Source organism: Denticeps clupeoides, chromosome 4 (assembly GCF_900700375.1).
Source record: "Denticeps clupeoides chromosome 4, fDenClu1.1, whole genome shotgun sequence".
Lineage (NCBI taxonomy): Eukaryota > Metazoa > Chordata > Actinopteri > Clupeiformes > Denticipitidae > Denticeps > Denticeps clupeoides.
In genome coordinates, this window is record NC_041710.1 from 31,158,379 (window position 1) to 31,181,251 (window position 22,873).

Consider the following 22,873-nt stretch of genomic DNA (forward strand, 5'->3'; position numbering starts at 1 on the left):
TGGTGGTGTGAACATAAAGACTCTGCACCTGAAGTTTCTTCGGTAAACGTATGCAGGGAGTAGCATTTGTAGGGTATAGGGTGTAAACCACTGCAGTTGTTGATACCACTGGCCCCTTCACTTCTTCTGCTATGGATTTTAGCAGTATTACTGCTCCTCAGAATTATTTCTGTGGTAAAATCACTACTGCGGACTGTGCATATTTTTTCAGAACATTTGACACTCTGCTCTGCCACATTTCCATAGAGAAACCATTTGTCGTAAGCCCATGTCTGAAATGGCTCCCATTTCTCTTTGTATATTACATGTTGCCCTTTGGTTTCGTTCTGAATGTCACTGGTGCAGCCATTATTGGGATACATCTGGTGGAGGGTAAATACAAAGTCCTTCAGTCACCTTTGAAGGTCTGAGTGCTCTGAGTGGATCACTGATCTTTAAGAACCAAAATGCGCTCTTCAGACAGTTTCCAATCTGAATGCAAATCCAAGTGCACATAAAAAAGGAAAAACAGGAACGAGGTGTTCATTCAGAATCACATAACATTTATGGGGGAAATGGCCTAAAAAGTCTCTATCACATATTCATACCTTATCTATATTAAGAAATGAAAAAGCTCTTTTTTCATGACATTATCATGTCAGTTTCATTATAGCTTCATACCTTGTCTTCAACACAAACATTATGATGAAAGTAATCCATGGTGTGTAAACCCAAGGGACAGCCTCCCACACCGCCGACCCCGCAGCTCATATCCAACTTTAATTCCAACTCCTGCCGATTCCACTCTTTTTGTTCTTTTGGCTTGACTGCCTCTGTGCCGCTTCACTGTCAGTATAGCACAGCAGGTTTGGTTTGGATGCTGATGATGGGACCACCATCACGGGACCACCATCACGAGTAGTCACCAACACAGCACACACGGTTTGCCTCTGAACTGATGTCTGGTGAAACAAATTGACATTTAACCATTTTATATGGTTTTTAATAATCTGTGGGTTCATCATTAATCTGATTGCTCTTGAACTCATGTGTGTTTCTTAGAAACCAGGAGAACACGGGAGAGAAACCAGTAAAACACAAAACACATTTTACCTTCATTATTTTAAAATAATATGTGGTTCCTTATATTGCATGAATTGTACTCCAAGGTATGTTTATAAAGGGTGTAATGATAATTAATAATACTAACTGAACTCACCAGTGTGATGAGCAAAATTGTAATGCTAGTTCTGTGAAATTTGTACAGTACTTTAATTTAGCAGATTCACAAAATAATCCCTGAACATTGTGCCTGTTCCCAGTATTGTTTCTGGAATTTTGCCCCCGGTTCATACTATGAACATGAACTCTCCGTTTAACCTTTCCCAGATGTAACATAATATAGTACATAACACATATAGTAAAATATTATTAAAAGAATATTTTTTTTGTGTTGTAGAATATTATCATGCTGGTTATTGGGACTGGATGAATGGTGATGAGTGAATTAATTGCGTCACTTTTCATATAATAATGTCATCAACCATTCAGTGATGCCATATGGATGCTGTATGAATGGGAGCATCATCCTTCTGGAATGCTCTGCTCTGGGAATAAATATTTCAGGAGACAGGACAGACACATAAACAGTCACCAGGGGAAGCCTGGCTGTGATAGGTTAGACTGTGGATATTCATAATTGATTTCCGGATTTAAATGTAAAAATGTATATACATTTATGCTAAATTGACTAAAATATTAGACAGGCAGATCTGCAATGATGTAGTAATTTTTAAAAATTGACTGTGATTCATCAGCCTTTGTAAAAACTGAAAATGTGTTGCATGGTTGCATGCACTGCAAACTGTAGGTTAATATCACTTTAATTATACCACGATAACTTAGACAGAGGACAGAGAATGTGTGTTGTGTCCAACCCACCGAAATAATGCAGATCTGTCTCCCACAGGCTATTTTTGGTCTATCTCTGATTTTTCATCTGATTTGTCATGGGCTTCTTGTCTAATCATGCCAACCACGCCCATGATGACATGATTTTGCATGGTCAGTGATGCATTCTCTCTGGAAAGGACGGGTCATGCATATTGATTCCACATTTCCAAACTCAAATTCTCTTCTTCTGTGTTGAGGCTGAAAGCACGCAAATTGAACCCGCTGATTTCATTATGGACACGTTCACTAACTGCTGAAATTCGATTTAAATAGTCGAAAGCGCGTAGAAATGAAATGATGCTCTCGTCCACCTGTTGCGCATCCGATGCCTGGCAGCCTGTAAAAGCCGAAGCTCTGATGCAGGCGGGGCGGGGTGGCCCGGATCCGGCCATCCCTCATAAAGCTGCCGAGCCCACGCACACGTCACCGGCGGTCGTGATGGGGGGAGACAGGACCGCCGTCAACGTCAGCCGGGAGCTCGCCGAGAGAGACTCTCCCCACATCCGAGGGTCGTTCCTCGCCGGACCCGCCATGGCGATCCTGGTGATGCTGATGATGGTGACCCTGGTCATCGTGACGGTGTTGGGGAACGCGCTGGTCATATTCGCCTTTAAAGTTGACAAGAGTTTGCGGAAGCAGAGCAACTACTTCTTCCTAAATCTGGCCATCTCCGACTTCCTTGTTGGTGAGTATCTCAGCGAAACAATTTGCGCGTTTTTTTTTGGGCTAAACAAACTTTGCACCTTGCGCATTTCGTTTCGGGGTTGCCCTCGAAATGTGACGTCGATACGAACTATGTATCGGTTCCATTTCCATGAGAAGGAGTCGCCGGTTTTTAGTGTTTCGGGCGTGCGTAACGGCGGCGGCCGTGGAAGCGTTTACGCGCTGACCGCGTCTCTTGCGCCCAGGCGCGTTCTGCATCCCCGTCTACATCCCGTACATCGTGTCCGGACGCTGGATGCTGGGCAGGGCGCTGTGCAAGCTGTGGCTGGTCATGGACTACCTTCTCTGCAGCGCCTCGGTCTTCAGCATCGTCCTCATCAGCTACGACCGCTTCCTGTCGGTCACCAGGGCGGTGAGTGGCACCTCTCCGGCACGCGCCTTGATCGGCATCGTTATATTCATTCCATTTCTCATTTACAGCATTTATCAGACGCCCTTATCCAGAGAGACTTACAGTCAGTAGTTACAGGGACAGTCTCTTTGAACCTGGGTCTTCTGGTTCATAGGCGAGTGTGTTACCCACTAGGCTACTACCACCATACATATATGAAATATGATATTGTATATGTATATACACTTGTTTTTTTTACGCTAGTAGATCTGTTGGTTGTTGCTTGGTCTTACTATTTTTGACATGTAAGCATTTAGTCTATCCTCCATTTAAATAAGGTTTCTAATAACTGAGCACCCTAGTGACGATAAACCTTCCCATATTAGACAATTGACTGTTTTTTTTTTTTTTTCTTCTTCATTCCTTACACTGACATTCTGATGATGGACTAAATTATCATCCATTGCACTTAATTCTGTACGTGGCAGTGCATAAATAAAAATGTTCGTTTCAGCAGATAGTGGAGAGATTGCAGGGGCTTTATTTCCTGAGGCCATATGACTCTTCGTCATAAATATAATTTATTGGTATATTGGTTGACATGAAGAAAGACATTGTAACGTCCTTGCAGAAAGTATTAATGAGAGAATATAAAAGATTCATATCTACGTTGCATACAATGGCCATGAAAAGCATATTTCTTCCCCTTTATGAGCTTTTTTTATTGCATTGCCACATTTTCATTTGACCTGATTTTGTACCATTGTTGCCGCACTCATTCATGTCAGAGCACGTCTTCAGGCCAACTGATGTCCTGTGATCGCAGGCGCTGCTGTGCATAGTAAACAGGGTTTTCAGAACAGTGTATGTTTGGGACTGGGTCAAGATACGCTGATGATGATTTGCTGCATAATCTTTTGTTTGCTAAGGCATGTGCAGCACAGAATTGATACACCCTCAAGAAAACATGTTATATTATTCAGAACAAATAGAACCATGAAACCTGTAAAAGAGTTTTGTATGTTCTACCCACTTTTTCATCCTGTAACAATCCATTGTTAAGTCGCTGTCCATCCAGAAAGGACATTTTCAGTATGTGTCTGATCCTTGAACACAGGGGGAGAGCTTTTAATGGAGCGATGTGGGTGCTTCTCCTGGCTCATCAATTACTTGCTTGTGCAGACACTAAAATCCCAACGTGCTACATGGTAAAAAAGTCAGCTCTGGTTAAACTGGCTCAAACTCAAGGAATCTGTCACACCTAATAATGTAGCATTGACATTAATTGGCTCATTACGTCAATGCTAAATAGTGGGGCAGTGGTTGCTAAGCAGGTAAGGAAGTGGACCCGTAATCAGAAGGTTGCCAGTTCTACCAAGGTGCCGCTGGGCAAAGCACCGTCCCCACACACTGCTCCCTGGGCACCTGTCATGGCTGCCCACTGCTCACCAAGGGGGATGGGCTAAATACAGAGGACACGTTTCGCCATGTCACCGTGTGCTGTGCTTGCTGTGCATCATAATAACAATCACTTCACTTTCACTTTTCACAAATTATTAGGTGTGAGTAGGTAGTCACTTTTTTCCGTGTAGTTGAAACCAGTACAGCTCTGTGTATAAATAATATACCTTAATATATATACACACACACACACACACACACATATACATATACATATATATATAAAAATGGTTTTTAGGTTGGTCTAGATTAAATTGAGAAGATAGTTTCAGACATAAGTGCTGTGTCCCTGTCTTCACTGAGCTGCTTCATCCTATCGCGGTCACTACTGTTTCCACATCCTTTGTCCAGTCCCCAGATCTCTCGCATCTTCTCCATCCTCATCCCACTTCAGAGACGCTGTACTCTCATTGAAGTGTTTTAGTGCTTTGAAGTGTGCTTCATCAAACATGCCCTGGGTAACGTCAGATGTTTATTTCCAGTGATGGGAGGGAACGTCTGAGAACGTTGTTCTCCAGTTGAAGCCGAGTTGGTTTTGTTTTCTTACGCAACGTTACTGGACTACACAGTTTACAAAAGATCCTGGTCTAGCCTGACTCGGCCGTCTCATCGTGGTGCTTTTAGTGTTGCTTTTCCACACATACACTACCGGCCAGGACACACCTACTCTTCAGCAAATATGGAGACTAATATAGCTGGAGAATGTGCAGTATGTTTGATGAATGAGTTTTTTCGCCTCTTTACCTTCATGGCTGCTTCATGAGATGATCATTAACATGAGTGAATGATAAGAAAGTGTTCAGTATAAACCTTCAGGACTGTTGGAACTCGACTTTCCCCGCTGTCTGACTTAAGGTGGTGGAGAGAAGACACGAGTGGGAAACGCTGCCATCACAGCAATAGCTCCCTGATTCGGAGAAATGCAAATATTAAACTTTTTTTCTTGTTTGCTATTTTTTCTAATTATTACATAACCTCACATGGGTTATTTTATAGTCCAACTGTCTTCAGTTTTGTTCTTTAATGCACCAGACTTTTGACAGGTTGTATAAGTGGCAGAGGTGGCGTAGCGGTTAAGGAAGCGGACCCGGGCGCCTGTCATGGCTGCCCACTGCTCACTCAGGGTGATGGGTTAAATGCAGAGGACAAATTTCACTGTGTGCACCATGTGCTGTGCTGCTGTGTATCACAAGTGACAATCACTTCACTTCACTTTTTTTAAGTGGAACTTTTGTTTTGCTGGTCTGGCAACCTGGTACAGTCTGGTGAATGAATGTGGAAGCTCACTGTATATTCCGCTGGATTGGTGCTCGATGGTCACGGAACACTTAATAAATGGCTGTTGCTGCAAAACATGCTGTGACATTTACCAAGAAAAGGACCTTGTGATCCTGATCATAACCTGAATAAAAATGACTCACGTGCTTTATGGTGGCACTGGTAATCAGTTATTTCCTCTGAAACTCGACCGAGACATGATTCAACACTGGTAAACCAGATTCTCACTTTAACTCGCTCTTTGGCTGCTGCTTGGAGTGTGTGTGTGTCCCAGATTTCCTGTAGTGGTATATCCACAAAAATGATTGCTCAATAATCCAAGGAAATTAATGTTAATGATATCGACCCTTAGCGTGCCATGAAATTTACTAAAAAAAATGCCAGTCTCTAATCATTTTCGGAGGCCGTCCCGCTGCTTTTGTTCTCACTGGTTTGGGCTTGTGTTGTTGGGCAGCAGCGGCCTAGCGGGTAAAGGACACTAAATGTAGAGGACACATTTCGTTGTGTGTATCACAATGAACAATCACATCACGTTCATGCTAGGGAATGTAAATGCCTCGTGTTGCTGTATGTCCAATAGGATAATTTTTAATAACAGCTTTTTGTGACCTTTTGTATCCATTTTCTTTTTGACAGCCAAGACACAGAGCAGATTATTTGGCTCTTGGTGATTTTAATGTAAATGCTGTTGTTCTGTTGGACCTAATCTCAGCAGACTGTGTAGTAAGAACCCAGGGAACTAAATCACAGCGGTTTACAGGTGTCACTTCCTCCACTCCAGCTACACTGTTGTGTTTGCATCCAAATTCGAAATTAATAATTTCCTAGTTCTCTCTTCTCTTCTTTGGGATTACGAGTGTAGTACACAGAATAGCTGTACTTCTTATAGATTATTACATATTTCTTTGTTTTGAGGTGGTGCTGTTGCAAGATGAAGACATACTTCAAATTTGCTGGTAATATGCAACATTAATCTCAGCAAGTGTCTGTGATTTTACACGTCTGTACATCCTGTTCTTGGTCTTGGTTCCAGGTTGGTTTATTGTAGACATGACAATATAAACTGGGACATTGTCAAACGTACAACATTCAGGGTCAGTGAACAGGGAGTTTGGACACGGGGAGTGGGAAAGGATGTCAAGGTGACAGGGTGGCATAGGTAGACAGGGGAAAATAATCCAGACCAAGGGAGACAACCAACTTGGAAGGAAAAAACAGACAAGGGTTAGCAGGCATTGGCAAATACTTACAATGGGAATCTGAGACATTTACACACACACACATCTTGGCAGAGCACAATCAAGGGAACACCAACAACTGGGCATGGATGGACAACTGGACATAAGAGTTGTACTAAAACCGCAGGGACCAGCGACGTGAAGACAAGGGCCCGGACCACTGGTGCAGGCATTCTGCTTCTAGGACGGGAAATAGGTGTTTTGAATCAGGAGGGGGCATGGCCTGCACTCAGTGACCCAGGACCGGTGACCACGCCCATCTGAAGACTGTCATTACAGACACATCACTATGGGATTTGTATGTTATGCATATCACACTATATACCTGCTGTGCCAGTACCTATGCTATCTACGGTATGTGTCTAAGAAGTTTTAATATTCTGGTAAATGTTGAAAGGATCATGCAGATTTTTTTTATTTTTTGTTTTTTAGTGATAATACACATTGATAATGCATAATGCAAGATACTGTGGAATACTCCAAGGGGAACCTGTTGATGTCTCTTGAAGCACTAAAGTTTAGGAGAAAGCCATACAGCAACGGTACTATCCTACAGTTACCCAGTATGTTACCATCTATAAACACCATGCTATTGTGGATCACATTAAATATGATTTACCTAACAATATCTTTCAGGAAGTAGGCGTATAAATCACATCTATCAGATCTGTCATGCTTCATAGGAGCGTTCACTAGAGGAAACTGTCTTTGAAAGGGCAAGAGAGGGTCATCTTCATGTAGTCCATACTGCTTGCAATTCTGATTCTGTAAGGTGTGTAATCCATAAAGCATCCTCGCAGTGTCTGAAAATACGCACTGGAGCCAACCTTGGGAACATCAGCTCTGTGATGATGGATTCAAGTAGCAAAATGAAATCATTAAGACTGCCGCAAGGAAGATCGATTAAAAGGTTCAACAGGATAAATACATGTGGAGTCTTTTAGAAACTACAGATGGATCTGCCATCAAGATAGTGATCCAAAACATTTACACCAAGGTAGGTTTTTATATGCAACATTTACAATTACTGTTCGGAAGAGTCTGTTTTGAGCTTCATGATCAGCTTAAAACAGAGAATCTCACAAGAACTGATGAAATCAGTTCAAGTATGTATCTGACAGTGCTGAAAACCCGCTGTAGATCAGCGAAATCATCCAAATCATGTGAAAAGATACAGGGCTAAGATGGTCAAGGTGTGATTTGCGTTTGTTATAGCAGGGAACTGTGTTGAGGAGTATTCCGTCTGCAGTCTGCTATAGGGTGCAGCACGACTTTGACATGCTGCTGAGAGGGAATGGGACAATGCATCTTTCTGTTCTCCACGCAAAGACTTAACATCAGAGCCACAAATACAGATCATTGCAGAGTACCGTTGTCCTTTCATCATTAGCTTTGATCTTCCAGATTCCACTCTGTCTGGGGCACTCTCTGATCTAAAACCTCAAATAGATGCCCCCAACCCACCCCGAGGAGTTGCAGAGAAGCAAAAACGATCCTTCTCAACCAGGAAGGTTAGTTTGCATTCATACCTGGCACAGGTATAGGAAAGAACCCCTTGGCAGGGTAGGGTTGGAGGAATTGTTGGAGGAAGACAGTTGGAGTTCTGCTGATAGCGACTGTATGCGGGTGGCTTTTTAGCATAGTGGTAGCCAGGCAACTCTTCCAGATGAGCATTAGTAACTGCTCTTGTGCCTCGAAATGTGGCCCAGTTTTGAAGTGATTGAATGCTGCTTAATGTTTTACTGATAAAAGACTCTGTGGCCAGATGCACTCATAAAGCGAGTTCTTTGCTTTGATCATTTTTTTTATGTCTCTAGATTATGGCATGCAGCATACCAAAATGTGGTTTGCAAGACAGAAATGAATTCACCATTTAAATAATGCACATCTTTCTCCCACTGTATCATGTTCCAACTGCTGCCATCAGGTGAGAGATACAGCAGCATTAAAACCAGGACAAACAGATTAAACAACAGCTACTACCCTGTTGCCTTCAGGGCATTTAATGACATTAAATCTATTTTTCCACCTCCATTTCAATTACTTTTTCATGTGCAATAATGTTTCAACATTACACTTTAATTTTAATTTTAGATTTTGAATAATATTTTATGAGGCGCCCCCTAGGCCATATATCAAGAAAAGCTCACACATACACCATATATTCCTCACGCGTCTACATGCAAACCTCACACATACACCATATATTCCTCACACAACTATATACAAACCTCACACATACACCATATATTCCTCACGCGTCTACATACAAACCTCACACATACACCATATATTCCTCACGCGTCTACATACAAACCTCACACATACACCATATATTCCTCACGCGTCTACATGCAAACCTCACACATACACCATATATTCCTCACGCGTCTACATACAAACCTCACACATACACCATATATTCCTCACGCGTCTACATGCAAACCTCACACATACACCATATATTCCTCACACAACTATATACAAACCTCACACATACACCATATATTCCTCACGCGTCTACATACAATCCTCACACATACACCATATATTCCTCACGCGTCTACATACAAACCTCCCACATACACCATATATTCCTCACGCGTCTACATGCAAACCTCACACATACACCATATATTCCTCACGCGTCTACATACAAACCTCACACATACACCATATATTCCTCACGCGTCTACATGCAAACCTCACACATACACCATATATTCCTCACACAACTATATACAAACCTCACACTTACACCATATATTCCTCACGCGTCTACATACAAACCTCACACATACACCATATATTCCTCACGCGTCTACATACAAACCTCACACATACACCATATATTCCTCACGCGTCTACATACAAACCTCACACATACACCATATATTCCTCACGCGTCTACATACAAACCTCACACATACACCATATATTCCTCACGCGTCTACATACAAACCTCACACATACACCATAGGGGCAGTGGTGGCCTAGCGGTTAAGGAAGCAGCCCCGTAATCAGAAGGTTGCCGGTTCGAATCCCGAGCCGCCAAGGTGCCACTGAGGTGCCACTGAGCAAAGCACCGTCCCCACACACTGCTCCCCGGGCGCCTGTCATGGCCGCCCACTGCTCACTCAGGGTGATGGGTTAAATGCAGAGGACAAATTTCACTGTGTGCACCGTGTGCTGTGCTGCTGTGTATCACATGTGACAATCACTTCACTTAAAAAACTTAACTTAAAACTTAAATATATTCCTCACGCGTCTACATACAAACCTCACACATACACCATATATTCCTCACGCGTCTACATACAAACCTCACACATACACCATATATTCCTCACGCGTCTACATACAAACCTCACACATGCACCATATATTCCTCACGCGTCTACATACAAACCTCACACATGCACCATATATTCCTCACGCGTCTACATACAAACCTCACACATACACCATATATTCCTCACGCGTCTACATGCAAACCTCACACATACACCATATATTCCTCACGCGTCTACATACAAACCTCACACATACACCATATATTCCTCACGCGTCTACATACAAACCTCACACATACACCATATATTCCTCACGCGTCTACATGCAAACCTCACACATACACCATATATTCCTCACGCGTCTACATACAAACCTCACACATACACCATATATTCCTCACGCATCTACATGCAAACCTCACACATACACAATATATTCCTCACACAACTATATGCAAACCTCACACATACACCATATATTCCTCACGCGTCTACATACAAACCTCACACATACACCATATATTCCTCACGCGTCTACATACAAACCTCACACATACACCATATATTCCTCACGCGTCTACATACAAACCTCACACATACACCATATATTCCTCACGCGTCTACATACAAACCTCACACATACACCATATATTCCTCACGCGTCTACATACAAACCTCACACATACACCATATATTCCTCACGTGTCTGCATACAAACCTCACACATACACCATATATTCCTCACGTGTCTGCATACAAACCTCACACATACACCATATATTCCTCACGCATCTACAAACAAACTTCCCACAAAAATTTTGAAATGATTTATTGATAAATCTGGTATTTTTAAATGCACATAATTTTCAAATGGAATCATGTGGATAATGTGTTCAAACACAGGAACGGTGAAATTGTGGTGTGTCTGCACCAAACCACCAAACCTTACAAGCTTTAGTCTTAAGAATATGTATGGTTTGTCAGGAGGGCTGAATGGTTTGTTAGGAGGGGTGTAGAAATCACCTTGATCTGGCAGTGAAGTTCAGACGACAACAACACGTGGATTCTGACATAAAGACTCCCTGCTCTCCAGGTGATTGCACAGCCAGGCCGTGCTCAGCACACTCAGGAACTGTTAATAAATCCTAAAGCCTTGATTACGCTCTTTATGTTAAGCGATGAGAGTTGGAGTGCAGGAGTCTTGGAGGACTAAAATCTCATTAATGCGGGACAGGAATACCTCCCATCGAGTCCAACTGTGAAGAACTCAAAAAGAAAATTGTCTCTTCCTGCCAGTATAAACAAGAAGGTGGAATAAAATGGGTCATTATAAAGTGAATCATTTTACCCAAATGCACAGACTTGTGTGTTAAAAACACACGATTAGTTACTTTCCTACTCATTCACAATATCACATCTTTTCCTCAGTTCTCAGCATCTACCCAGTGGTTATTGTAGGATGTTGTTCGGTCTACTTCACCGCCATCTTTCCTGTCATTTCACCTGGAGGATTCACGTTTCACAAAAACAAGTATATTTTGTAATTTGTGCATTTATTTTTACTGCTAATGCATCCTCTAAGTCCACCTTATCTAACACATGTTCTCTCAAATGTATGTTAACATTATTGCCTCTTTATTGAAAAAATGATCAGGGTGAGAAATGCACTCCCCCCAGGTTATTGCATTACTGAATTCAGGATTCATGTATTGATTGGTTTGGGCAAAGCAAACCCCTACCACCCCACATATTAGCTGTTTTCCAGAAACGGCACAAACTGACTCCACCAGGCTGACCCAAACCGCCGGTCCTGATAATCAGGTGTTCTGGGGGTGTTGGGGTGTCAGATGTTCCTGCTGGGGAGGATGATTCAGATAATGTTCAGAGGCAAGAGGACAACAGGACATCTGGCCCTTCATTCAGATGTTTCCTGGTGAATAATCCCAGTCAATAATTTAAATATGAATGATAATGAACCATGGAAAAAAAGTCGGGGTTAGCATGCTGAGTTCTACAGAATGGGAACAACGTATGAAAATGGATGAATCATCTTGAGTTTGTGCTTCGTGTCTTTTCTAAAAAAAAAAAAAAAAAAAAAAAAAAAGAACACAGGGGGTCTCTGAGGGGGCTGAAGGCAGGAGCAGATGCTCCTTTATAGCCTCGTCATGAGCTTTCCAGGCCCCAGGTACAGTGTCCAGCTGGCAATGCTGCTGATGTGTTTCTCCATGTGGAGCATTGCTGAACGTCTCGTCACTCCATTACTGGGTGGGAACTTCGCTACATAAGCGCAAATGTCAGAAGATCATGAAATATGCTGCAAGCCTATTGAGAACATATTTGTCAGGATGCACAATATAAACCATGGTGGTAAAATCTCTGATTCTGTCCTTCTTCCCCTCAATCTCAAACTAAGGTGAGAAGGATGAGATGGGAACAGCCCGTACTTCCGGGATGGAGGGGCATTTTCAGTTAGATTTCTCTCTCTGGGTTGTTGTACTGCTCTGATGTAATTAGTCTTGGTATAAAGCGTACAGAGAAACCGTGTCAGGCTGCGGTGGATCTGTGTGAGACGGTTCTTGGCCTGAGTGCAGGTGCTATCACTCGCGCCGGACTGGAAAAACTCAGCAGGGTCCATCCCATGCGGAGGAGAACACAATTGTTAGTGCTGACAAACACAATCGAAATGTGTCTTCACATTTTATGGGGCTCTAAATTTACAATCTTTATTCAGATCTTGGATTGTGTTCGTTATCCCATTACGTCCATTATCTTCTCCTGTGACTTGTGGATTATTATAAGTGTTATTTGAATGGAATCGTATGGGAGGAGAGGTGCAGTACTCTGAGTAATCCACTGTTTATGGCACGGTCCACACGGAAATGTATTTCCGTCTTTGCGTCCATGTTTCAGGGTACCCAGAATGATTAATTTTTGAAAACGGGTTCCAAGAGTGGATTTCTCTTCACCCTGGGAAGGAGGAAGCAGGTAATTCCCACAATATTAAACCAGCACCGGCCGAAGATTCGATGCTCAGTCATCGAGTTTACATCAACACCGACTCAACTCGACCCAACTCAGCTGTATAAATTAAAGCCGCTTTCAGACTGGACGTGGCATGGCCAGTCTGAAAGCAGCTTTATTTCCACATCGGCCTATTGAAGAAACTACAAGAAATCCTCTCTAATGAAAAGACAAGACCGGATACGTGTTCTGGCAGTTTAGCACATCACAGAAGAGAACTAGACGCAAAACAAGACAGCATTCTGGATGTTCTCTGCGTCTACATTTCAGATAAAACTCCATGTGGACGCAGGTTTTTTAGAAACCATAAACCCTTTTTTTGTGTGGACAGAGCCAATGTTTTATTGTACAGACAAACATTTACAGCATTTATCAGACACCCTTATCCAGAGCGACTTACAGTCAGTAGTTACAGGGACAATCCCCCCTGGAGCAATTTAGGGTTAAGTGTCTTGCTCAGGGACACAATGGTAGTAAGTGGGATTTGAACCCGGGTCTTCTGGTTCATAGGCGAGTGTGTTACCCACTAGGCTACTACCACCCAAACATTTTCTTTAGACTAGCAAATAATGACAGCTTCTGCCATGGTCTAAAATGAAGAGCCACTGCAGCCTGATATGTTCCCAAATAGAGATATACTCTTGATATACACTCAAGTTTTTGCATGACTTGCTCACAAAGTTACAAAGTTCTTGCTTGCTATGCCTCTGCCACGAAATCTGCATGGACTTAAGTTCAAAACGATGAATGGCGATGAATGGACCTGCTCATTTCCATCTTTCATCACTAATTAAACAGCGGGTAACTTCTTGTCTCCTCAGAGCATCAAGCACTTCTCCTCTTGAGCCTCCTCTCTTCAAAACAACAAGACGCGCATCCAGACTCTTTTCAGCTCTGGCTCCTCAATGGTGGAACCAATTCCTGTTACCATCAGAATGGCCAAGTTCCCTCCCATCTTCAAGCAATGATTAAAGGCTTGCCTTTTTAAGGAGTATCTATTGGACTAAACACACAACGTTTCAATTACAAAGAGATGAAAAAAATTAAGTGAATTAAATTGAATGTCCTTTTTTGCTTTGTAATTTTTTAAGGCTTGTGTAACTTAGCGAATGTTCTCTTGTTGATTTAAGCCTCGCTATACAGGTATGAAGACCAGATATGAAGACCAGATATGGAATAAAAAACACTGGACAGGAGAGGTCTTCTAAATACTGTAAATGTTCACACCTTCATTTGGGCTCTGTCCCAGACCCATTTTATCAGCTTCATTGCTCACTGTTTTTAAGTTGAAAGATGATAAGAAAAGGAATGTTCATACTAATGGTCTCAGCAGGTAACTGCGTGACCTTAAGTGACCTTTGGCTTATCGCAATAACTGTCCTTGGAAGCCAGTGTTGTCCAATGAGATAGGTTGTAAGTGAAGTGATTTTCATTGTGATACCCTGCATCACAGCACACAGTGACACAAAGAAATGTGTCCTCTGCTTTTAACCATCACCCTTGGTGAGCAGTGGGCAGCCATGACAGCGCCCGGGGAGTAGTTTGTGGGGACGGTGCGTTGCTCAGTGGCACCTCAGTGGATCGGGATTCTGACCCTTCTGATTACGGGGCCGATTCCTTAACTGCTAGGCCATCACTGCCTCAAGCAAGCTGAGGTGACAAAAATTGTGCAATGCTACCAGGTCAACATACCAGGGTGGTAGTAGCCTCACACTCGCCTATGAACCAGAAGACCCGGGTTCAAATCCCACTTACTACCATTGTGTCCCTGAGCAAGACACTTAACCCTAAGTTGCTCCAGGGAGACTGTCCCTGTAAATACTGATTGTAAGTCGCTCTGGATAAGGGCGTCTGATAAATGCCATAAATGTAAATGTAAATGTAAGCAACTAGAGACATAATATGAAGTCTATATCACATTTTTTAATATAGTTCCTTTACTGATTATATAACATCAAAATGTGAAGGTAGTGACAATGTTCGCTAGACTCTAACTGTAGTTTATGTATTGCATATCTCTACAATCCTCACTGTTTAAAAATGACTGTATATTAATGATGTCTGAAAAGATCATTTCACTCCTTGCCAGCTTGTCAGAGCTCTGGTGCTGCAGACTAATGAATCCAGGTTTTTGTGTATGTACAGAAAATGCCTCAGTTTGCTGAAGGTGGTCATCGTCTGCAGGCTGGCTGCATTACCTGTGTGGGTCGATAAGGGCATTATTTCTGGTCACTTATCCTCTCTCATTAAAAAAGGCTTCTCAGACTTCACTTCTCTCTCACTCACACATACTGTATCTATACACATTCAGCCATAGTGCAGTTCTTTCCTGGCTGTTAGGTGCCTGGGTGAGGCCCTAATAGGGCCCTTCAAGCAGCTGCATGACATCTCATTACCCTGAGAAGGGCAAGAGACACACCGCTGTGCTGGAGCGCTATTTATATATATTTAGATTTATTAGTTTGTTTGTGTGAATTCTTGTAACCTTTAACTGCTGTGACAATTGACATTCTCCAGGGAGAAAAAAAAAAATCAAAATCAACCTGTGAGAATCTGAATATTTTGGTTTAACCCATCTGATACAATATTTGGAAAAATATATATGAAAACAAATCATTTAAAAAAATATTTTTTAAAAATCATATAAATTATGTTCTATTGCTGGCATTCTCTTCTCACTATCTTGCAACAAGCACTGTTATATTTGAGTACTGAAACATTGCAACATTAATACATATTTGCTGTAACAATTTTCTAAAATATAAATGAATATATATATTCATTCATGTCTGAGCATTGGTATATGCATATTTTGGGGTGTATGGTTTCTTACTAGCTCAAATCTGGTCACCCTACCCACTCATTTACCCACCCAGGGATGGTGAGGATCATGTGATGCCACACATATATCGAATCATATTTGTGCAGGAATTTTGAAATTACAACCCCCCGTTTTACATTTACGCTGCCTGAGGATTTTGGCACCATGTTAATCGTGCACTTGATCAAATCTCATTCAATATATGATTGCAAATGGCTCTTACTGTGCGCATCTCGCAGTGATAGGGTTCAGAGTTGTGATGTGAAGTTTGCTCTTTTCAGAGTGCTTCATATTTTAGCCTTGCTTGGCAAATATGATTTATCAACATACAAAGCATTCATATTTCACAATAAATGCTAAGATATGAGGCTACGGATCCCACAAGAGTGAGCGAACTTCCCATCACTATTTCCGGGGAACAGAGCTGTCACTCAAATTCTGTTTGGCGCACCAGGTAAGCCCTGCCCACACAAAATTTTTTTGCTAAAAGTCCAAACGAATCCTCAGGTAGCGTAAACGTAAAACGGGGCGGAGCGACATGCGAAAATAAAAAAGAGGTGTAAGCAAAAAAGCTTTCGTCTTCATCTTCCTCAGTTTATCCGGGTCCAGATCGCGGGGGAAGTAGGGAATCCCAGACAGCCCTCTCCCCAGCCACCTCCACCAGCTCTTCCGGCAGGACCCCAAGGCGTTCCCAGACCAGACTGGAGATATCATTTCTCCAGTGTAAAACTATGGAGATAAAAAATCTCTCTCTACACAAAAGCACTGTATTAAAACCACTCCAACCTGATGTTACCTGGCAGGAAGAGGCGTGGCACAATAGAGGTTAAATGGATGAACAGTTTCTAATTTATTAACACCAGTAGATTACTATTGCAGTTACATGTAAATATTGTATGTAAAAAAGGTACCAATGTTACAGAAAACCCTAAATAAAATACAGGAGGAAAAGAGAGGGTGGTAGTAGCCTAGTGGCTAACACACTCGCCTATGAACCAGAAGACCCAGGTTCAAATCCCATCGTGTCCCTGAGCAAGACACTTAACCCTAAGTTGCTCCGGGGTGGACTGTCCCTGTAACTACTGATTGTAAGTCGCTCTGGATAAGGGTGTCGGATAAATCCTGTAAATGTTTAATGAGAGAGAAAAGCCTGAACTAAGCTTCATAGAAGTTGCCGGTCCAGGAGTTAGAGAGAAAACTTGACCCAGGAAGGCCCAGTTCCCGATGGAAAGGAAAGTAAAAGAAGGAGTAAAAGCCCCTAGTGTCAATGAGACCATTCTTTTATACATTTCACTCCCAGGAAGTTGCCACAGACCAATCAGAATTTGTTGTTTCCTCCCTGTCACGCCCCCGGTGTCTCCCGTCTGAGGCAGGCAAAGGCAAATGGCTGGCATTTCACACCTCTTGCTTGGGGAAGGCCATTTGACAAAGATATGGAAAACAGAGGTGATGAAACTCTACGCAAAACAAAGGTGCAGAAACGTCATGGCCCTGCGACGTCCCATCTTACACCAGTGTATGGTGTCAAAAATCTGACCTCTTATTTTACATTTCAACGTCATATTTTTGATTGATATTAGGAAAGTTTTGTTTCAAAATTTTGGCCCAAATCTGATTCCTTACACATAAATCAACGTATGTTAAATGAGTAAAACCTACGAATGACACATTTGTGCATTTTACGCATGAGTTTGACTTTTGTCTGTTTTTAGGTGTCTTACCGTGCCAGACAGGGCCGGGCCACTGGAGCCATAGTGAAAATGGTGGCTGTGTGGATCCTGGCCTTCTTGCTGTATGGCCCAGCCATCCTCCTGTGGGACCTGGCGGCTGGACACAGCCGCGTGCCGGCGGACGAGTGCTTTGCCGAGTTCTACTACACCTGGTACTTCCTGCTGAGTGCCTCGGTGTTGGAGTTCTTTTCCCCGCTCATCTCAGTCACTTTCTTCAACCTCAGTATCTACCTGAACATCCGGCGCAGGAGGCTAGATACCAGGGACCAGCGGCCAGGTCCCGAGGCCTCGGGAACAGTGCGAGGATCTCGCTTCTCCTCCTTCTTCACCCCCGGAGCAACTATTCTGAAGAAGAAAAACAAGATGCACACCACCAGTGACGAAGATGAGAAGGGCTCCCTGGACTCACAGATGTCGTCTCCGCCCCAGGGCCGCACAGACAGCATAACAGTGGGCGGGGCACAACGTTCACGTCTCAACAGAGACAGGAAGATCGCAAAGTCCCTAGCGGTGATTGTGTGTGTGTTCGCAGTGTGTTGGGCTCCGTACACGCTGCTGATGATCATCCGTGCGGCGTGCCGCGGTCACTGTGTTCAGCACCACTGGTACGAGGTCAGCTTCTGGTTGCTCTGGCTAAATTCGGCCATCAACCCCTTCCTGTATCCTGTGTGCCACAGCAGCTTCAGGCGGGCATTCACCCGAATCCTGTGCCCTAAACGCCGCTTCACTCATCCACCCAGCGATCCCACCTAGAAAGCCACGGGCCACCGAGCTTTCCATAGATGAGGAACAGTCATGAGCCTCACACACGCACTCATCTAGTGCTGAATGGACTGTGGTCGACTGCGAAGAGCATTGCACTCTTTCTTTAAGTTTGTGTATCTGCTGAGTTGTGTTTATTGCTTACTATATGCTTTCTGTCCCTTGGTTTCAAAGAAGACACTTTTCTGTCCAAATCAACGCCAAATGTGTGACGCACAAGCCCTGCAACAGCTTGGTTCTGTAGACCTTTTTGTCTATGGCAACCCCCTATTATGAAACATAGCTAGTGTTTGAGAGAGATGCTGAAGGTCAGCTGAGGTGGACACCCCAGTCAGAAACATATATACAAATGAAATATATACATGAAAATGAAATAAGTTGCCGCATGTAACGCTAACGACTGACAAGTGCATGCATGGCAATTCATGGGAGTTAAAATAGGGAAGTTAATTAGAATAAAACTACAAAACTGCATGAGGAAGATTATAAGGGCTTGGACAATAAAAACAAACAGGACAGGACAGGACATGATAAGAATAGCCACAGGTTCAAACTGAACCCTTCCAGAAGCAGGAGACATAACTCATAAGATGAATTACGTTAAGAAACCCTATATATTTGCCTCTGTTAAACTTCCTAAAATGATTAGAGATTTGGCCTTGTTTCCAGTGTTGTTGATGACAATGAGATGAACAAAGATTGTTTTTGCTTGACACACTTGGGTTAGCGAACTAGCAGATCATAATGCAAGTTAAAACTGAAAAATCAGAGATGCATCAAAACAGTTCCCATGTTACAGTCAGGAAAGGTTAGTTGCGTTTCAGCCACAGAACTCGAGAGATGCATTCTGCTCGAAATCTGTCTGTCTGGACAGGACACCCCGAGGGCTGAGCTTCTTTTTGACAAAAGCCATTTCGGCTAGAAGAGCAGTACATTTCAGCTCTATGACAGGGAAGAGCAGAAATCTTCTCCTTCTCTCAGCAGGGTAGTGAGGGATGCCCCGCCGTGTTTCTCCTCCCCAACATTGCCCACTGAATGTACTGACAGTATGTATTCTTCAGAATGTGTCCAGGAAAATGTTTGTGTGAGATGTGAATGTGTGTGAGGTGGGTCTCTGTGGAAGGTGTATGATTCTTTGTGTGTGTGTGTGTGTGTGAGTGTGTCCGCACCAGTGTGAGTTTGTTAAAAGCAGGGTTTTGTGGCCTGTTTACCTCACTGGCTTTATACACATATCTGAACACATCTGTGAGATGTAGATCTTGTCTTGACGCATCGTATCAGATTTAGTTCAGGCTCAATTTCTATCATTTAGGTCTGGTCGAGTGGGGTTGGGTCAGGTCAGATGGGGTCAAGCTCACGTGGTAAACGATCGTTCAACAAACACGAACTCCGGCCTTTAGTACCTATCCTTTCCGGATATCCTTTCGCTGCTTGTAAATTCGTTTCGGTGATTGGTAAATGTGTTTTTGACATGTTGGAGAACCTCTTCCGGTCCTGGTGCGCCTCCAAGGCCGCTAAGCAGTTCATGGGCGTGTGGCAACAGGTTCATACTAATCCAGAGGACCTTAGTTTCCAGCCGAACCCCTTCCACCACCACTCTCTTCCTCATCCAGATCCCCCTCCAAAGGGAGTTGCTTCTCTCACCTTCACACGCCGCCAACGAGGGAACGTGGTGCAGGCATCCTTGACCGCCCGCGCAAACATTCTGCCGTATCAGGACCCTGCTGGACATGGAGCCGTACCATGGCCAATTAAAAGATGACTGGCCTGGATGACAAACATCCACAGGGTGAAGCTGGCTTTGTCCATGAGGTAGTCAGTTACTTCTGTCATAGCATCATGGTGGACAAATGGACACACTCGCATGACTTATCACAAGCATTATTACAGAGAACACGAGCATGCAGCAAAACCAGACATGCAGGTTAACGACCCGACCAGGACGAAGCACAAAAGGCATTTATACATACAGCTGCACACTATCAAGATGAATGGGAACAAACACAATGAAAGTTCTTGATAGTTTTGCATGTTGTAAATGTGTTTTAGTTAATGCTTTTTTTGTATTAAATGTTAATTTGATTCACAAATCTCAGTCACGTTGTCAAGTGATGCATTTTAATTATCATGAGATAGACGCGAAAATGGATGCTGAGGAGGGGAAACGGAGGCTTGCCTCTCGCGATTATGTTTTAAATCCGCTCATTTCCCCACACATTTCCTTTCCCTCTTAGTCTGGCACTCATAGCGTACTCAAAGAAAGCCAAGATTTTAAAAAGCTTGTCAGCTTGGGTCAGGTCGGATTCTGTTGGGCTAGGATCAGGCTTGGAACGATCACAGTTCTATATTGTATTATAAAGACATAAACAGCAGTGTTGGTGTGAGACTGTGTGTAGGTGCCTTTCACTGTTTGCCCTTAATCTATTATAGCAAGGTGACTTGCTACATCATTTGCATGTTGTCATATCAACCCAGTTGCAGTCAAAGACAGAATGAGACATCATTTTAATAGAACACGATATGAGGAAAAGCAATGGCAACACAATGGGTCATAAGGAGCAAATTGTAAATATACATCAGTAGAAGCAGATCACAGCTGAAACATAATAAGCAAATGCACATGTTCACTTTTTATTGTTTTAGAATAAAATACTGAATCAGTCCCCATGTTTGGATTCACAATTTCTTCTTTCTGCTACAAGGTGGCAAGAACCTTTTGAGGTTTGTTTTGCTAACCCACATTTGTAATGGACCAAGTCAAACTGTATTCAAGGAACATGCGTTGTGGAACTTTCAGGTTCGATGACAGTTTACATGTCATTTACAGTATTTAGCATTTGGCAGGGTGGTAGTAGCATATGAACACTTCTGATGAGAAGCGTCACTGGTTCACAAAGTCAGTGGTTCAAACTCCATTTACTACTATTGTGTCCCTATTTTAATTTTTTTTGCTAAGCAGTCTGTTTCACCCACTCTAAACTATAGTTGTTTTTGGTGGCCTGTTCTCTATTTTTTCTACTCTTTGCGTCCAGCAATCATATTTATTAGTCTAGTTAAGGTTCAGTTGACTAAAAGTCTGAGTATTTTAGTCAGATTTATCTATGGATATTTTAGTCTAGTTTTAGTCAACAAGAACTGATGACATTTTAGTCTAGTTTTAGTGAATGAAATTTGTATTTTAGTCTCTATTTTAGCAATTCTATTTAATCCAGTCATATAGCACAATAACCTAGTAAAGAACAGACAAAAACTATTTTAAAACATGCAAATATCACCAAAACAGAATGGATGGGAGACACAGGAAACAAAAATACTGCATAAAATTAACACGGAAATAACACCTGAAATGAAAATGAAGAGACATTTTAGTCTCGTTTTTTTCTGGTAAACCATATATAGTCTCTTTTATTCGTCAACAGTTTTACATGACATATTTCGTTATAGTTATCATTACATGACCACCATTGCATCTTGTCTTATCTTTGTCACGTGAAAAGGGTTTGTTGAAGAAGATATACCATCATGAATTTGATAAAAACACTACTGTAAACAACAGATTTGCTTCTACTCCTGTTTTGATGGCTTTCTTTATTGTGGTCAGAGTTACTTCCTCAGTACAGGGTCAAGTTAGATTAAATTCTCTTTCAGTGTGTGTGACTATGTGTGTTATGAAGGCTTGATTTCTGACCGTGGATTAGTGGGTCCATATTCCCTTGACGTTGGACAGTTGGAAAAAAAGCGTGACTGCAGATGCTTTACTGTTGCTGTTGCTCAGAGAACCTTACATGGGACAGCTTGCAGTTTGCTGGTGCAGCCTTCATATAACCTAATATTAAAGAATATGTATTTTGTGTATTTTTTATTGGCCAGTAATTATAAAATTGTTTCGATCATTACAATTTAATTATTGTAAAATTGCACACTGGTAGATTAACTTCTTTGGTTTGAGGATTGAGCTGTTCTTTGTATTAGCTTGTTTCCACTTTACACATATTTATTCCCATTAAATATCAGCATGTGCAGCTTTTAAAATGTAATAGTGCTCCAGTAACAAGACCACTTGTATGATGAAAAAGTAAAAACAGTAAATTGAACAGTGCTCTTGTGTCTTGTAGGAAATGGTGCTAAATTTTGAAGATGGCAAAGTCTTGCATAATTGCATAGTGTCACGTCCATGCGGGCATGACGCGGCGGGTGAACAGAGAGGAGGACGAGGAGTGACAAGGAATGACGAGGAATGAAGGACGCTTTCACCTGACATCACGGAACAGGGGTTTAATTAG

General features: G+C 42.5%; 1 protein-coding gene across 2 annotated transcripts; it reads left to right on the forward strand.

Moving 5' to 3' along the window:
* Nucleotides 1-556: 556 nt before the first annotated feature.
* Nucleotides 557-22,873, forward strand: LOC114788684 (histamine H3 receptor-like). Of its 2 annotated transcripts, XM_028977492.1 has the most exons (4): nucleotides 557-2,617; nucleotides 2,841-3,007; nucleotides 17,811-17,980; nucleotides 18,053-22,873. In XM_028977492.1, exons 1-4 carry the CDS (start codon nucleotides 2,227-2,229, stop codon nucleotides 18,579-18,581), a joined length of 1,257 nt encoding a protein of 418 aa, XP_028833325.1. In that variant the 5' UTR covers nucleotides 557-2,226; the 3' UTR covers nucleotides 18,582-22,873. The 2 variants fall into 2 exon arrangements, with proteins under 2 accessions (XP_028833325.1, XP_028833324.1); XM_028977491.1 differs by having other exon boundaries at nucleotides 17,811-22,873.

Coding starts and splice junctions, on each gene's coding strand:
- LOC114788684 (XM_028977491.1), top strand. CDS start 2,227: ATGATGCTCTCGTCCACCTGTTGCGCATCCGATGCCTGGCAGCCTGTA. Junction 2,618..2,840: donor CATCTCCGACTTCCTTGTTG/GTGAGTATCTCA, acceptor TCTTGCGCCCAG/GCGCGTTCTGCATCCCCGTC. Junction 3,008..17,810: donor TCCTGTCGGTCACCAGGGCG/GTGAGTGGCACC, acceptor GTCTGTTTTTAG/GTGTCTTACCGTGCCAGACA.